We start from the raw sequence: 14,260 nt of genomic DNA, 5'->3' as shown, positions 1-14,260 counted from the left end.
GACTCCAGCTGGATCCTAGAGACTCCAGCTGGACCCTAAAGACACCAGCTGGACCCTAGAGACCCCAGGTGGATCCTAAAGACCCCAGGTGTATCCTAGAGACCCCAGCTGGATCCAGATCCTAGAGACCCCAGGTGGATCCTAGAGACGCCAGCTGGATCCTAGAGACCCCAGCTGGATCCTAGAGACCCCAGCTGGATCCTAGAGACACCAGCTGGATCCTAGAGACCCCAGCTGGACCCTAGAGACCCCAGCTGGATCCTAGAGAACCCAGATGGACCCTAGAGAACCCAGATGGACCCTAGAGAACCCAGCTGGATTCTAGAGACCCCAGTTGGACCCAATGGACGATTTAACCTCAAACTCTAGATAACTCCAACAAGTTCTGTTACACATAGCCACTCCCACCACCAGTAGCAAACTCTACTGTGTTATTACTGTGTTAATACCTGTGTTCTCTATCTGATGCGTGGAGAGTGAATACTTCCTGTGCCTTATATGAGCACCCATATATGCAGAAACCATGACTTTCCTAACATCTCATTCATATCACTATCACTTCAATTCAGTCTCTATAATTCACCCGCACCACTGTGGAAGGTGCCCTAATGGGACTCTGGGACACTGGTACACAAGACACCCTCTCTCACAATACACAACTGATATTTCAACCCCTTCCTGGATACTTTCCAATGTCTGCCCATTGCTACAGAGAAAATCTTGATTCTTTTTTCTCACAAGACTCCCAATTCCCTCCCTTAACACCTCTCCAGCCCATTACACACACACACAGAGAGAGAGAGAGAGAGAGAGAGAGAGAGAGAGAGAGAGAACAATACATCACTTAAGTTATCCTGTGTATGTAACCCCCTTCGCCCTTCCCTCTACCTGGAACATCTCCGCTTCAGTATGTTCCTATCCGACCCATCTTTTTAAAGTCATTTCCTACCCACCCCCTAAGCTTCCTGAGCAATTCAATTGCTCTCTTGATATGCCGCAGTGTGACTCTCATGGTGTCTGTCTCTAAGAGCAAACTGTGTATTGCTCCAGGCAGGAATTTTAATACTTTTTCATATTTTATTCATAATATAATACTACACTGGTACATGAATGAGAATCAGAAATGATCATTGGTATATGACTATCAAAGAACAAAACAATAAATAATGTATTATCAAGTTGAATCCGGTAGCATTTTTTTAATGCAGCATGACTGAATCAGCTTGATAGCAGGAATTCAAGGAGAGCTCATGACCAGGAAAACAGTGATGATGATTTGTATTAAAAGTACTAGGTAGGGCTACACAGATGGCTCAGTGGTTAAGGCCACTGGCTGCTCTGCTCTTCCAGAGGTCCTAAGTTCAATTCCCAGCAACCACATGGTGGCTCAAAACCATCTGTAATGGGATCTCATGCTCTCTTCAGGTATGCAAGCGTACATGCAGATAAAGTACTCAGACATTTTTAAAGTTATTATTATTATTATTATTATTATTATTATTGAACTTGGTAGGTTATGGTACTTGTTCCTTAGATGGTTCAGTCAGTGAAACCCTGCCCTGCAAGGATAAGAAACTAAGTTTGAGTAAAGCACCCAGGCACAGTGGCAGGCACGCACCTGTAACCCCAGGCCTGGGAAGGCAGGCACATGCCTGTAATCTCAGGTCTGGGAAGACAGAGGTAGGAGGCTCCACTGCCAGTTCAGCAGAACTGGTGAGCTTTGGAATGAGAGACCCAGGCTCAAAACCAAAGTCAGAAAGAGGCTAAAGACACCTAACATTGACCTTGACCTCTGACCCTCACCCTCTCCCACTCATGGACACAACACAAGGCACTAAACAAAGTGGAAATGTCCAAGGAATATTTGCCTGCAAAGGCTGGGAGTGTAGTATAAATCTGTTGTTCTATAATACTTAGTATTTAGCTCTCTGGCCCACTGGGAGATCTTCTGGGTATATAATGAACTGTATAGATCAATTTCTTGTTTTCTAAAATATTGATCTATGTAGTTTTTCCCAAACCTTTTAATAAAACACCCATTTCCCCACCACTGGTTAGAGACACTACTACAATCACAGACCAAATTTTCAGTTGTCCTTAAGTCCACTCCTATATTTTGTTTTCTATTGAATATTTTCTGTTTCCTGTGTGCCAATACTACACCATTTAATTATTAAAAAATTAAAATAATTAATAAAAAAGAAGCTTTGCAAGGTGTTTGATAGGGGATAGACCTTAGCTACATAGTGAGTTCAAGATCAACCTGGGCTAAATGCAACACTTTTTCAAAAACAAAAAGAATAAAACATTAATTAAGGAAGTAAAGAAACTCCCTCTGATGGATGCCTTTCTACTCAGTATTCAATGGCCATTTTTCTCCAGAGGGGTTTCTTGAGAAGGCCCAAAGACAACAGCCAGAGAAGGATGATATATGAAAACTGATAGGATGATGTTTCCATAAACATTCCAAACGTAACTGAGGATCCCAGATGCACCCCACCCTTCGGCACCTCTACCAGTGGATGTAATGATAATGGGCTCCTTCACACTGATGTGCAGAAGTGAGGAAGTTCACCAGAGTGCCCATTCAACGAGGAGTTCCTCAACCCAATGGAACCACTCAACAGGCTATAAGGGAAGGAAGGGTGCCTATGAGCCGACAATGGTAAAATAATACTGAAGGGAAGGGAGACCCACACCACTCGCCAGCTTGTAATCTCTGGGGACAGAATGGCAGGGAAGGCTAATGTATGCATGTGACCCTGAGTACCCAGCTACAGGCTCCTTTTCTGGGGTCAGGATGTTATGTGTGTAAGTGTGCATGCATGTCTATGTGTGTGCTATGTACATGTGTGTGACTGACCATAATAACCACAATAAGCGCCTATAACTCCAAGACAAAGAAATCACACGCATCTTTATTTGGCTATGAGACTGTCTGTCAATCTTGGCACACTGCTGGGCACACAGAGACAACTGTCAATCATCCATCATTGCTCTCGTGTTATCAGCAGATGATTGGTATGGTCTGTGACTTAACACCAAAGAGCAACTGACCTAAATTTTAATTGGCTTAATCATTACAAACCCTGACAAACTACCAGCCTCAGACATTTAAAAATCACATTTGTCATGTAATAATCTTGTCTAGAATGGGGAGGGGGGGTGATTACTAGTTGGAGAATCTTTCAAATGAATTAAGTCACTCCCAAAACTGACCATGTTGGTATTGCTCTTAAAAGTCCGGCAAAATGAAATGTTGTTGAGGAAGAAATTGGGTTCCGCCTGGCTCCACTGGGAATGTTTTGATAAACTCTGGAGATGACTCTGGGGGTCTTAAATGATAAATGCTCCAGGACTTCTCCATCACTGTTGCTAGGTACCAGCTGCCCCTTTATTTCAAAGAGCCGGAAGACAAGAAGGGACACTGTGAAATCCTGTCTTCTGGAGATACCACGGCTATCCCAACCGTGAATTCAGAGCAGCTGTGATTACCTGCCCAGGACTTACACAAGGCCAAGACTGGTAGAATTCAGGCATCAACTGAGGTAGATGTTCTCAAAGCTCTCCCTCATACTAGGGAGCTGTTGGCAGTGGGTATTGCTAGGGAAGGGAGAATCACTCCTCTCTCTCTCTCTCTCTCTCTCTCTCTCTCTCTCTCATGTGGCTGCTGGTAGGTTTCCCACACTCCGGTGGATGGCCCCACAGCCAAGCACATATGGGCAGCACTGACTAGACTTAGTGGTTGTAGAAAGAAAGAAAGAAAGAAAGAAAGAAAGAAAGAAAGAAAGAAAGAAAGAAAGAAAGAAAGAAAGAAAGAAAGAAAGAAAAAAGAGCGTTGAGTTTGGGATGGGACTGCGTTGGGGAGAGGAAAGGAGAGGGGAGCCAATGGGAGACAAATATGATCACATCCCACTGTGCACGTGTTTGAAAATAAGGAAAAAAGCTTGCACATATGCCTGTGCACGACTTGCACACCTTGTGCCTCCAGAGCCCCGAAGAGCGTTGGAGCCCCTGGAAATGGAGTTATAGACAGCTGTCAGCCATCATGAAGGAGCTGGAAATTGAACCCCTGTCCCCTGGAAGAGCACCCAGTACTCTTAAACACCCAGTCCCCCCGCCCCCAGTAAAGAAATGTTTTTTAAATACTTTCAAAATGAAAAGGATTCTGAAGGTGCTTTTTAAAGATGTGTTCTTAGAGTAAGGGAAATTTGTTTGGAATTCCTTCGTTATTAGTAAATATTTCAAATGTAAAGTCTAGTTTATCTATACAGAATACTACAATGGCTTTAGGGGTTACTTTTAAAGTTATTTTTCATATTCCTTCCTCTTTTGGAACTGGCAAAATACAGAAATATTTATTTATATCTCCCAAAGTCTAGACTTTCTTGGGCTCTGGCTATTTAGAGCTCACGTTTGGTGTTTTTTAACCCAGCAGACATTCTTCTCTTTCATCCCTGTTATTCCTGGGTCACCCGTCTCAGGATGTCTGGCTAATCTTGCTGATATTTCTGGGGCATAGATGGACTCAGAATATGTGACTGAGGAGAAAAAAACAATCAGATAGGACCATAGTTCTGGACCTTTCTTTTACATAAGAGATTTTCCTTTGTGGGTATGGAAATTGGCAGATGTCAGATAACCTTTGCCCAACCTGGAACATTCCTGCTTTCTCCAGGGAATTTCCTCAGGCTGATGTGTCGTGGGCTTTCCACTGTCAATTCAAAGGTTCTGTCACAGCTATCAGAATGATCTAGGTTAGCTCAAAAAAAGGAGAGGCTCGTTCCTTGGCTGCTCTCTCTGGCTCAGTGCCTTGACTGTCTATGAAAACGGGAAAGCATGCTCACCACAATGCAGGAAATGTTCTATATTTACACAGTGAAACATGACAGTGGGAAAAAGGACAGTGCTACCCTAAAGAACCCACACTTTTCCACAGCCCCAGACTTCTGTTTTATCTGAGCACTTCCACTTAACGAATGCTAAAAAAAGAAAGGTTATAAACTGGCAAGCACTGTCTTACTGAGGCAGTAAAAGTCAATCAGAAGGGTTTACGGCCTGACACCAGGATGGCACATCTCCTTGCCCAGTTAAGCTGCTCCTGAGAGGATGAATTCAGAGCAGATTTTTCACTTTCTGGGTTTTGAGATAACCTGCAACCATCAGGTTTATGGCTGAATCTGCCTCTCCTTTTGATCCCCTCTCTAGAAAACTCAAGTTATTACCATCACCATCTTTCTCTCTTCTTGCTTCTGTCAACATTATCATCCTTTACCCGGTGACCCAGCTACATCCAAGTCTCATAATGGTCTAACATGAAGCCTTATCCTCCAGTGGTCACAGAACTGGTCTCTACCCTAAAGCCCAGAGCCCAGTCTTCCAGACGCCATACACTCTCAAGAATGAATGCTGAGACTCAGACGGCAGCTCTTGGAGCACCAAAGGCAGTCTTCAATCCAGAGACTAATACTTCATCACCTCACCTCACCCAGCTGTCCCCAAAATAAATGGAGGGCAACTCTCTAGAGCTTGCTACCAGCAACGAGCACGCTGAGGGGAATCATCTAACAGCAGAGGGATGAAGGAATGAGCTCATCAGATTTAACGTGACCGTGGGCGTTACAACAGCCTGATTCTGTAAACCAGAAACCTCCAGGATACTGTCTACTAGATAAACGTCAATTTCATATCTCTCTCAGAAGAACAGAAACACTTTTTGAACCTCGCCTTGTGACAGACACTCCAACCATCTGAACCATTGGTTTTCCATTGCTTTGTTGATGAGAACGTTAAAAATGGGACGAGATTCTAAAGAATTAATTTTAAAAAAACATATTGTATTAAAATGTGAAACTGACTCACTAAGACTGCAAAATAAATCAGTGCTGGAAAAAAAAAAAAAAAAGCCAAACCCATTCTGAAGTAACGGATTTCAGGACCTGCTCTTCTGCCTCTGACTTCTGAATGACTATGCAGAAGGTTTTTCATACTACCTAATACGATTTAATACTCTATTTGTGAAAATATTACCCAAATATGGTTAAGCATCTTAAGTGAATTATGAAAATGCCTTTTGCTAATTATCCCTCAAAAACATGTCTTTATCTTCCCAGACTCTTGTTCTCTGGGGCGAATTACATGTTGGGGTCACAATGACATCCCTTATTCTACCGAAACTTAACTCTTTCAGGGCCTGCAGGCTACGGAGGTTCCACTCATAAATCAGCACTTACAGTTTGCTCATAAAGCTAGCACTGAGAAGAAATGCCTTGTCTCCATTGGACAGGACCCACCACACAGAGGGCACCAGACAACTTGGCATTCGTTTGATCACAATGCTACAAAAGTTAAAGATGTTATAGAAATCTAATTAGAAGGTGACAGTGCTTACCATTTACACAATCCCTGAAGTTATCAGTCCCGAAGATCAGTAGGTGGTTCATACTAAGGCTCCATAGCTCACTTGCTATCAATGAGCTAACCAAAGCATCCTTATTCCTGGCTAAATCCCGCAATACTAATGTCTTGATGCAACTCTGGCAACTGTGTATGATGTTCTAACGTGATCAGTGACCGTCCCCAGACTCATAGCTCTCCTTTCAATGCCCCTGGATCATAGAGCACCGAGACTTGGTGTGTCCAGGACTTGGCTGCATCTGGAGCCATCGCTCCCTCTACAATATGATCAGTTTCATATCATTTTAATTTCATCCAATAAATAAAATCTGAACATTTATGGCACTGCCTTCTAAGCAGTGTGAAATGAATTTTCCAGGTGGCTTTAACCAAAACAAAGGCACCCGTCTCTCACATGACCCCATAAATCACCAAGCGTGCGCGTGTGCTTAAGCTTCAACCTTTGTTTCTTCCTGTCTGTGTTCCTTTTCCCCCTCCCTTTTTTAGGATAAGAGTTGGTGCTTCTCTACTCTTGCATAAGAGGAATATTCAAACAATACCATGAAGAACCCCTACTTCAATGTTCTGAGATAATTTTGGTGGCCTGTGACTTATTAGGATTACAAATATCAGCCATTGTCACATCTCAAGCACCAGGAGCTCTCAAATCTATATCCATAGAGGTTTTCTCACCCCATTCCACAGTCCCTTCTTCCTAACACTCGACACAGATGAGAACACATGATGGACTGTGGATTCATCAGAAGATAAGCTCTCCTCAGAGAAGGATAGCGCCCTCAAGGACCTGCTGGCTCGGGGGCTGTACTTTGAGCTGGGTGGGAAATCAAGGAATATTAATGGGAAAAAAAGAAAATAGGTCTATGTTTGGGCAAAGGTGTTAAATGGAGACAGCGTAGCATGCAAGGCTGAGAGAGGATCCTGGCCCTGAGATTTACTCTTGCAGTGTCCTGGAAGATTAATGAAGGAACGACAAAAATGCCAAATTGACAATAACCCAGAGTTAATTATTCTTGAGATAAGTTCTAGATTTATAAAACCAATTCTCCCGGGGGGCAACTTTTCCCATTTTAAATTTTACAGCAGTCTGTGGTTGTCTGTGTAACTGAACCCTGGTATACAAAACATCCACGTGTGTGCATGGATACGCAGAAGAGGCAAGCAGATGTGGCTTCTCCTAAGCCCCGCTATTTGAAATCACAATATTTCATTTCAAAAGTCACAAAAAAATAAGCCAGAAAATGTCATTGAGCAGTGTCAGCAACCTCCCCACTAATGCAGTTTTCTTGATGTTTCTCTCGAACCACTGATAAAAACTCTTTGAAGTGGATGAGTAAATATTATCATGTGATAGTACTTGGACCCAACTGTGCAAATACAACTGCATTGTGTTCTGCTCTGGGGGCTCCAGGCCGTTCAAACCACGCAGACAGGGTTGCTATGGAGGAACCAATGTGCTTATTAAATAAGTCCAGGAACAGGCCAGGATGTAGCTCAGCTCTTACAGCGGGCCACCTCTTAATATTCCTCAAGTAGACACATGGAGTGTTAAGAGAGAAATGCTGGCTTTGGAAAATGTGTTTCTGTGATGCAGGGAAGGTAGAGCCACAAATAAGCCATTGGAACCTGAAACAGCAGCTGGCTGTTACTGCCCCCTTTGGCATGCTGCTGCAGAATCGAAGACAGGGTAGGGAGAACCTGTATGGCTAACCCACTGGGGGCATTCCCTGGCCCCGCGAAGCCGGGTGCTCAGCTAGGGGCCTTACACCCGGGCGCCTCAAGGCAGCATCCTAAGGTGGGGCGCAGCTTCCCACAGAGCACCCCGCAGTAGCTCACCTTGCCCGGGAGGGGTCCCGGCAGCAGCAGCTTGAGAGCCTGCCTCTTCAGCTCCACCAAGCGGGCGTTACAGTTCTCGCACCAGACGCCGCGATCGGAGCCGGGGGAGGAGCCGCCGCCGCTGCCCGAGCCCGGGGAGCCGGTGCCGAAGCCCGGTGAGCCGCCCAGGGAGCCGGGCGAGCTGGTACCGATGCCCGGAGAAGCGGGTCCCGGAGAGCCGGTGAAGGAGCTCGGGGACGAGGTGCCCGAGCCCGGGGACGGGGTACCCGATGAGCCCAGCGCAGAGCCTGCTCCCTCCGGGGTGGGCCGGCTGCCGGCGCGCGACTCCTCGTAAGCCTTGCGGTACCAGCTCTCAGGAGAGCAGGGCGCTGAGGGCTTGGTGGGCGAGCACATTTCGTTCACCTGCGGGAGAGACGCGCGGCGTCAGGCCCTGCAGGGCCACCCGGTCTCCCGTGCGGCGGAGGGCTGGGGTGGTGGTGGGGTCGCCGTCCTGCCCACACTGATGAGAACCTGCCCTCCATCTATCTCCATCCTTCAAGTGACCAATCCTTAAGGAAGTCCTGTCCCACCCACCTTCGCCAGAGTGACCGCGCGCAGGTCCCCCTCCATTCCTCCTGGGGTCAGCACAAGAGCTTGCGGGGTGTGGATATCCTGCAGCTTCTGCGTGAACACCCAGAAATCCAGCGCCCCACTCTTTCCAACCCGGTATCCACCCCAGCAAGGGCCTAGGTACACAGTCCTAGAACACCCTATCCCAGTGTGGGTGACTGTGACTTCTGGATGTTTACTCTTTCGGGGAACAGCCCCCACCCCAGGTCCCCCAGGTAAAGCAAACCGGCTCCCTGCTCCGGGGCAGCGATCCGAGGGAAAAGCAGAGGAATTCCTGGGAAACCCTCCCCTCGGCTTAACTCTGTCTGCAAGTCCCGAAATACTGCAAAAGTTAAGGGTGTGAGGAAAGGGAGGAACCAAGGGCCGAAGACATTCCCGTAGCCAGGCGAGCTGCAGACCCGCCTCCACGCACGCACGGCCCCGCCGGCCGTGGGGACGCCGGTGCACACGAGAGCTGGGGACCCTGCATCCGCTGCCGGCTCCCGGGAAGCAGAGGACACCCGCCCAGATGAGTCCCTGGGAACGCATCTCCGCGTGGACACCGCCACAACTTACCCCGTATTTCTTGCCCCTGGTGGAGACCGCAAGCCTCTCTTTATTTCCAGCTACCGAATTCATGGTGGCTTTTCCAGAGGAAAGGGTCTAAATGTTCCCACAAGGCTACATCCAAAAGGTCTGCCAACCCAGAAGGAGTCCCCCCTCGTGGTAGGGGTTGGTCCTCAAGTCAAGATTTCTTAATGGGGGGTTGGGAAGAATAAAAGCAAATGGACCCCAGAAGTAATAGCACCAATTTTCAGAAAAGGTTGGAGCGGCTGGTGGTTCTCAAATAATGGGTCTTCTCATCTCTCTGCCTCCTCCAGCCACGCGTCCTCTCTTCACGGTCACATCCAGATCGCTAGCATTTTCCTCCACCCGGCCAGCGCGCGTTCTCCTCTAGCGGGGCCGAAAAGGAGGAGGACGGCGGCGAGGACGCAGGGAGGCTGCTGCAGGGAAGGTGGGCGAGCCTTCGCCGAGCCGAGCCGGCGGTGGGAACTTGCCTCCTTCCCCGAGCTCGCTAACTGAGTTCAAAGAAATTCTCCCAAAATATAAGGATCCAGACTCGGGGAGGAGCCTCGGCGTGTCGCCGAGCCAATATGCGCCGTCCCGTTTTCTCCTGACAGTTGCGCGCAGGGCAGGGAGAGGGCGGCTGTGCGCGGCCGGAGAGCAGCCCGCGGTCAGGACGCGTGTGTCCGTCCGGGAGCAGCGCGGAGCCCAGGAAACCTCAGCCCCGCCGCCTCGGAGCCCGCCCGGCCGCCGCCGCCGCCGCTGCTGCCGCCGCCTCGCCTGCCGCGATCCATTTACGGCGCGGCACTCGGGCCTGGCATCGCCAGGCGCAGCCGGGGCGGGGGTGGGGTCGTAAATCTGGCTCCGGGCGGGGAAGTTGCTGGCGAGGGGCCCGCAGCCGGGGGCTCCGGTGCTATCCACCGCGCGAGCCTGTAGCTCGGAGCCGGCCGAGCTGCGCTGAAACACAGCGCCCGGGCCTCCCCGCCCCCCTCTCCGGGAGCTAGTCTCTTCCTGGCAAGGCGTGCAGGTCTGCCTTTGAAAAGCCGAGCAAACGGATTGAGTCACAAACAAGTCCGCAAACAGGCCGGGGCCAACCCCCCGCCCTTTGTTCTCCCAGACCTGCCTGGCAAACCTTGTCTTGATTCGCCCTCCTAGCCCCAGCGGGCCAGAGGACCCTCCTCCCCAGGACCCCGATTTGAGCACCGGGAACCTTGACCTCCCCCCCCCGCGCCCGCCCACCGGCCCAAGCCCCTGTTAATGATAGGGAAACCTCCCGAGAGACCCGCACAGGTGAGCCCGGGACCCAGCCTGCAGCTGCCAGGCTGGGGAAACTGAGGGATTGGTCGCGCGGAACACGCGCGGAAGGACTGCGCGGGCCTGGAGAGGGGGTGTGGCGCGAGCTGCTCGGCCTCGAGGACCGGGATCGTCCCCTCGCCCCTTTGCACGGTTGCCTGCCAGCACCCGGACCTGTGGGATCTCCAGAGCACCCAGCTGTCGCCCGCTGTCTGATTCCCGTCCCCCGCCCGGCGCAGCGCCCCGGAGCGCAGGAAGCCGGCGTACGCCGGGCTCCACACGTGGCTGCTCCGGGGTGTCATTTTTCATTTCCCGGGAGGACATTTCTTCTGGTGAGCCGGCAGGTCTATTTTGTTGTGACCTTTAATTAACACCCCGGGAGACGCCTCCTGCGGGACCAGCCGGGCGCAGAGATCACGTGTGGTGTAATGGCATCTGGGTACCCCGGAAAGACCTGGCCTGGGGCTAGGCGGGGGCAGGAGGACATTTCGGGCTTCCCTAGTCGCTGTCTTCCTTCGACATATCCAAGAGAAAGGAGGGGCAGAATACAATAATTGGGGAGCTAGAACCCGGGCAACGCCCCCTCCCCATTCTGTCTTCCTGTGGGAACCTTCGGCGCCTCCTGGGCACCGCCATCCCCACCCAGCGCCCTCTGCAGCCCGTGCACCCGGGATATTTCATAGCCTCTAAAGCGAGGCGAGAAGGTCAAAATGAAGATGTTGAGAACACTGTGGAAGTTTCCATTACGTTCCTACTTCCAATTTTAACGCGATCATATCTGCCGAAGACCTTAGGGGGACTGGTAGCCTCCAGGCAGCCCAGGCTGGCTGCAGCCGCATCTGTATTCTGCCTAGGTGCCACGGAAAATATCGTCGCCATTAGCTACTCGCGGCTTATCAGCCTCAAAGCAGCATGCGACCAGGTGAAATGGACGAGCCCGTGAAGCCCGAAGTGGGAAAGGTGGGGTGTCGAAAGGGGAGCCATTGCGGAGCTGCGCGATCCGTCCTGAAGAATGATGAGCCCTGAGATCTGATGTGCATCTCAAAGTAGCTTCGGTCCCCGGCGTTCGATGGGCTCGGAGCGCCCTCTGTCGGTGAAATTTTATAGATGGCGGCTCCTCGAGAGAGTTAAGTAAAATCTATATACAGTGAAATGCATAAAATTTAAGTGTAAAATTCCATTAGTAAATAAATACATACATGAATAAACAAATATATATGTGTGTGTGTGTGTGTGTATATATATATATATATTTGCAATCTAGTATAGTCCACTACCAAATTGTGAATTCTTCTCACTGGACCCCCCCCTCTCCAGAAGTCCCACCCCACATTAACAATTAGCAGTTACTCTTCGGCCTCCATCACCACAGTTCAATTTTGACTGATCTTGGTTTATTTATTTATTTATTCATTCATTCATTCATTCATTCATTCATTTGGTCTAGAGAATCCGAATGTCTTTAGTGTTTGGCTTGACGTGGTTTGGGGTTTCCTGTTACTGTTTGCATGGGTCTGTTTCCTATTTTGGTATCTTACATCCCCCCTCCCTTGCCTTTCTTGTTAATTGAATAATGTCTTCATATTCTCCGGTCCTTTGACTAAATCCCTAGCTCTAATGACTCTCATATGAATCTTTAACTTAGCCTGGGCTGTTCTTAGCATGGCAGACTTCACTAAAATGTACACTTTGGGCATTCCCAAGTCCATTTTACCTCTGTCCTTTGGGCTAATGATTTAAATCTATACGTTAAAAAAAATCCTCAATATGATTGTTTAAATTATGTTTTAAACAATCTATCTTCCCATGGAACTATGAAAAATATGGTTTTGTTCATGTATTTACCCAGGTTGTTTTTTGTTTGTTTGTTTGTTTTGCAAGTCTGGATTTTTTCCCTTCCTGTAGAACCAAAATTCCAACTGAATTCTTTTCTTTCAGCCTGGAGGACTCCCTTTAGCCTACCTGCCTGCCTGTCTTCCTTCATTTCATCTTTCTTTCTTTCTTAAAGATTTATTTGTTTTCATTTTATGTGTATAAGTGTTTTTTATCAGGGTGTGTGTGTGTGTGTGTGTGTGTGTGTGTGTGTGTGTGTGTGTGTGTGTGTGTGAAGATACCATATGCACAACAGGTGTCTGCAGAGGCCAGAAGATAGTTACCAGATCTGGAGCTGCAGATTGTGAGCTGTCATGCTGTCATGTGGGTGCTAGGAACTAAACCCAGGTCTTCTGCAAGAGCAGCAACTGCTTGTAACCTCTGACCCATCTCTCCAGCCTTTCCTTGTGGCAACAAATACTCTCAGATTTGCTTATCTGCCTTGCATCTCCATTTAAGGACTCAATTAGTTGGATGTAGAATTCTCAGTGGTACTACCTGTCATCATCATGGGTGTTCCTTGTTCTGGTTTGTGTCCCTTTTTTCCCTGGATGCTTTGAAGATCTTCTCTTTACATTTTTCTTTCTTGGAAATTTGACAAAGATGCTTCTGGGTGTGGATCTGTGTTAATTCTGCTTAGAGTTTGCTGAATTTCTAGAACCTGAAAGTTTGTATTAGTTACTATTCTGTTGCTATGACAAAATACCCTGACCAAAGCAATTTTAGAAAGAAGAGAGGTCATTTTGGCCTATAGTTTCTGAGGAAGTTATGGGGAAGGCATGGCGGTGTGAACAACCAATAGATCACATTTCATTCGGATGCAGGAAGCAGAGAGAAAAGAAGTGAGGCCAGCCCACAAAGCCTCAAACCCCCCTCCCGCCACCCCCAGTGATGCCTTTTCTCCAGCAAGGTTCCACCTTTAAAGGTTCTATAACCTTCCCAAACACCTGCACCAACTGGGGATCAAGTGTTTAAATACATGAGTCTATAGAGGGCGTTTCTCATTCAGTTGACCACAAAGTTGATCTATAAAATTTTCACCAAGTTTGGGACATTTTCAACTATTACTTATTCAAATCTTTTCACCACCCCATTCTGTGTCTTTCTGTCCTGCTGGGACTCCAATAGCGTGTATGTTGTCCTCATGTTCTTGGGTCATGACACATGGGTTGCTGGCTCACTTTGGGCATATTATCCCTGATCTACAGGCCAAATCATTTCCATCGATCCATTATATGTCAACTAGCTCTTGCTTCTGCTGTTTAACCACTTGTAGAGAGAGTATCTTAGGTCTGTATGGATGTAGCACCTGTCAATAATATATCTGATGGCCTATGGGTTAGGCAGAAAATAGAAGGTGGGACATCTGGGAGGCAGAAAGAATTCTGGGATAGAGCCAGGTGGGAGATTCGCTCTGGAAGTTGCGAGGAGCCTAATACTTGATACCTGACCACAGGTAACCAGCTGTGTGGCAGTGTACATATTAAGATAAATGTGTTATCTTAAGTTATGATTCTTGTCGGAGAAGAACCTAGCTAAATGGCCAAGGTATTTGTGAATATATTTTGAATCTGAGTCTTATTTCTGGGAACATGGGGCTGGGAGGTAGAACCAGACCCCTAAATTCTACTCTTGTGGACATTTCATGTGTGTGTGTGTGTGTGTGTGTGTGTGTGTGTGTGTGTGTGTGTGT

At 48.1% G+C, this 14,260-nt stretch overlaps 1 protein-coding gene across 1 annotated transcript in view; it reads right to left on the bottom strand.

The window, feature by feature from the left end:
* Positions 1-10,113, bottom strand: part of Kif26b (kinesin family member 26B) — a 403,835-nt gene extending 393,722 nt beyond the window's left edge. The window contains exons 1-2 of the mRNA XM_021197273.2: positions 9,415-10,113; positions 8,251-8,652 (exon numbers count right to left, since the gene is read on the bottom strand). Coding sequence (XP_021052932.1) covers positions 8,251-8,652; positions 9,415-9,477 — 465 coding nt within the window. The 5' untranslated portion in view covers positions 9,478-10,113. The remainder of the gene's footprint in view (positions 1-8,250; positions 8,653-9,414) is intronic.
* Between the last annotated feature and the right edge of the window lie 4,147 nt (positions 10,114-14,260).

This window comes from Mus pahari, chromosome 5 (genome assembly GCF_900095145.1).
Source record: "Mus pahari chromosome 5, PAHARI_EIJ_v1.1, whole genome shotgun sequence".
NCBI classification, from domain to species: Eukaryota; Metazoa; Chordata; class Mammalia; order Rodentia; family Muridae; genus Mus; species Mus pahari.
Note: the sequence above shows the minus strand (reverse complement) of the source record. Positions and strands in the feature narration are given on the sequence as shown.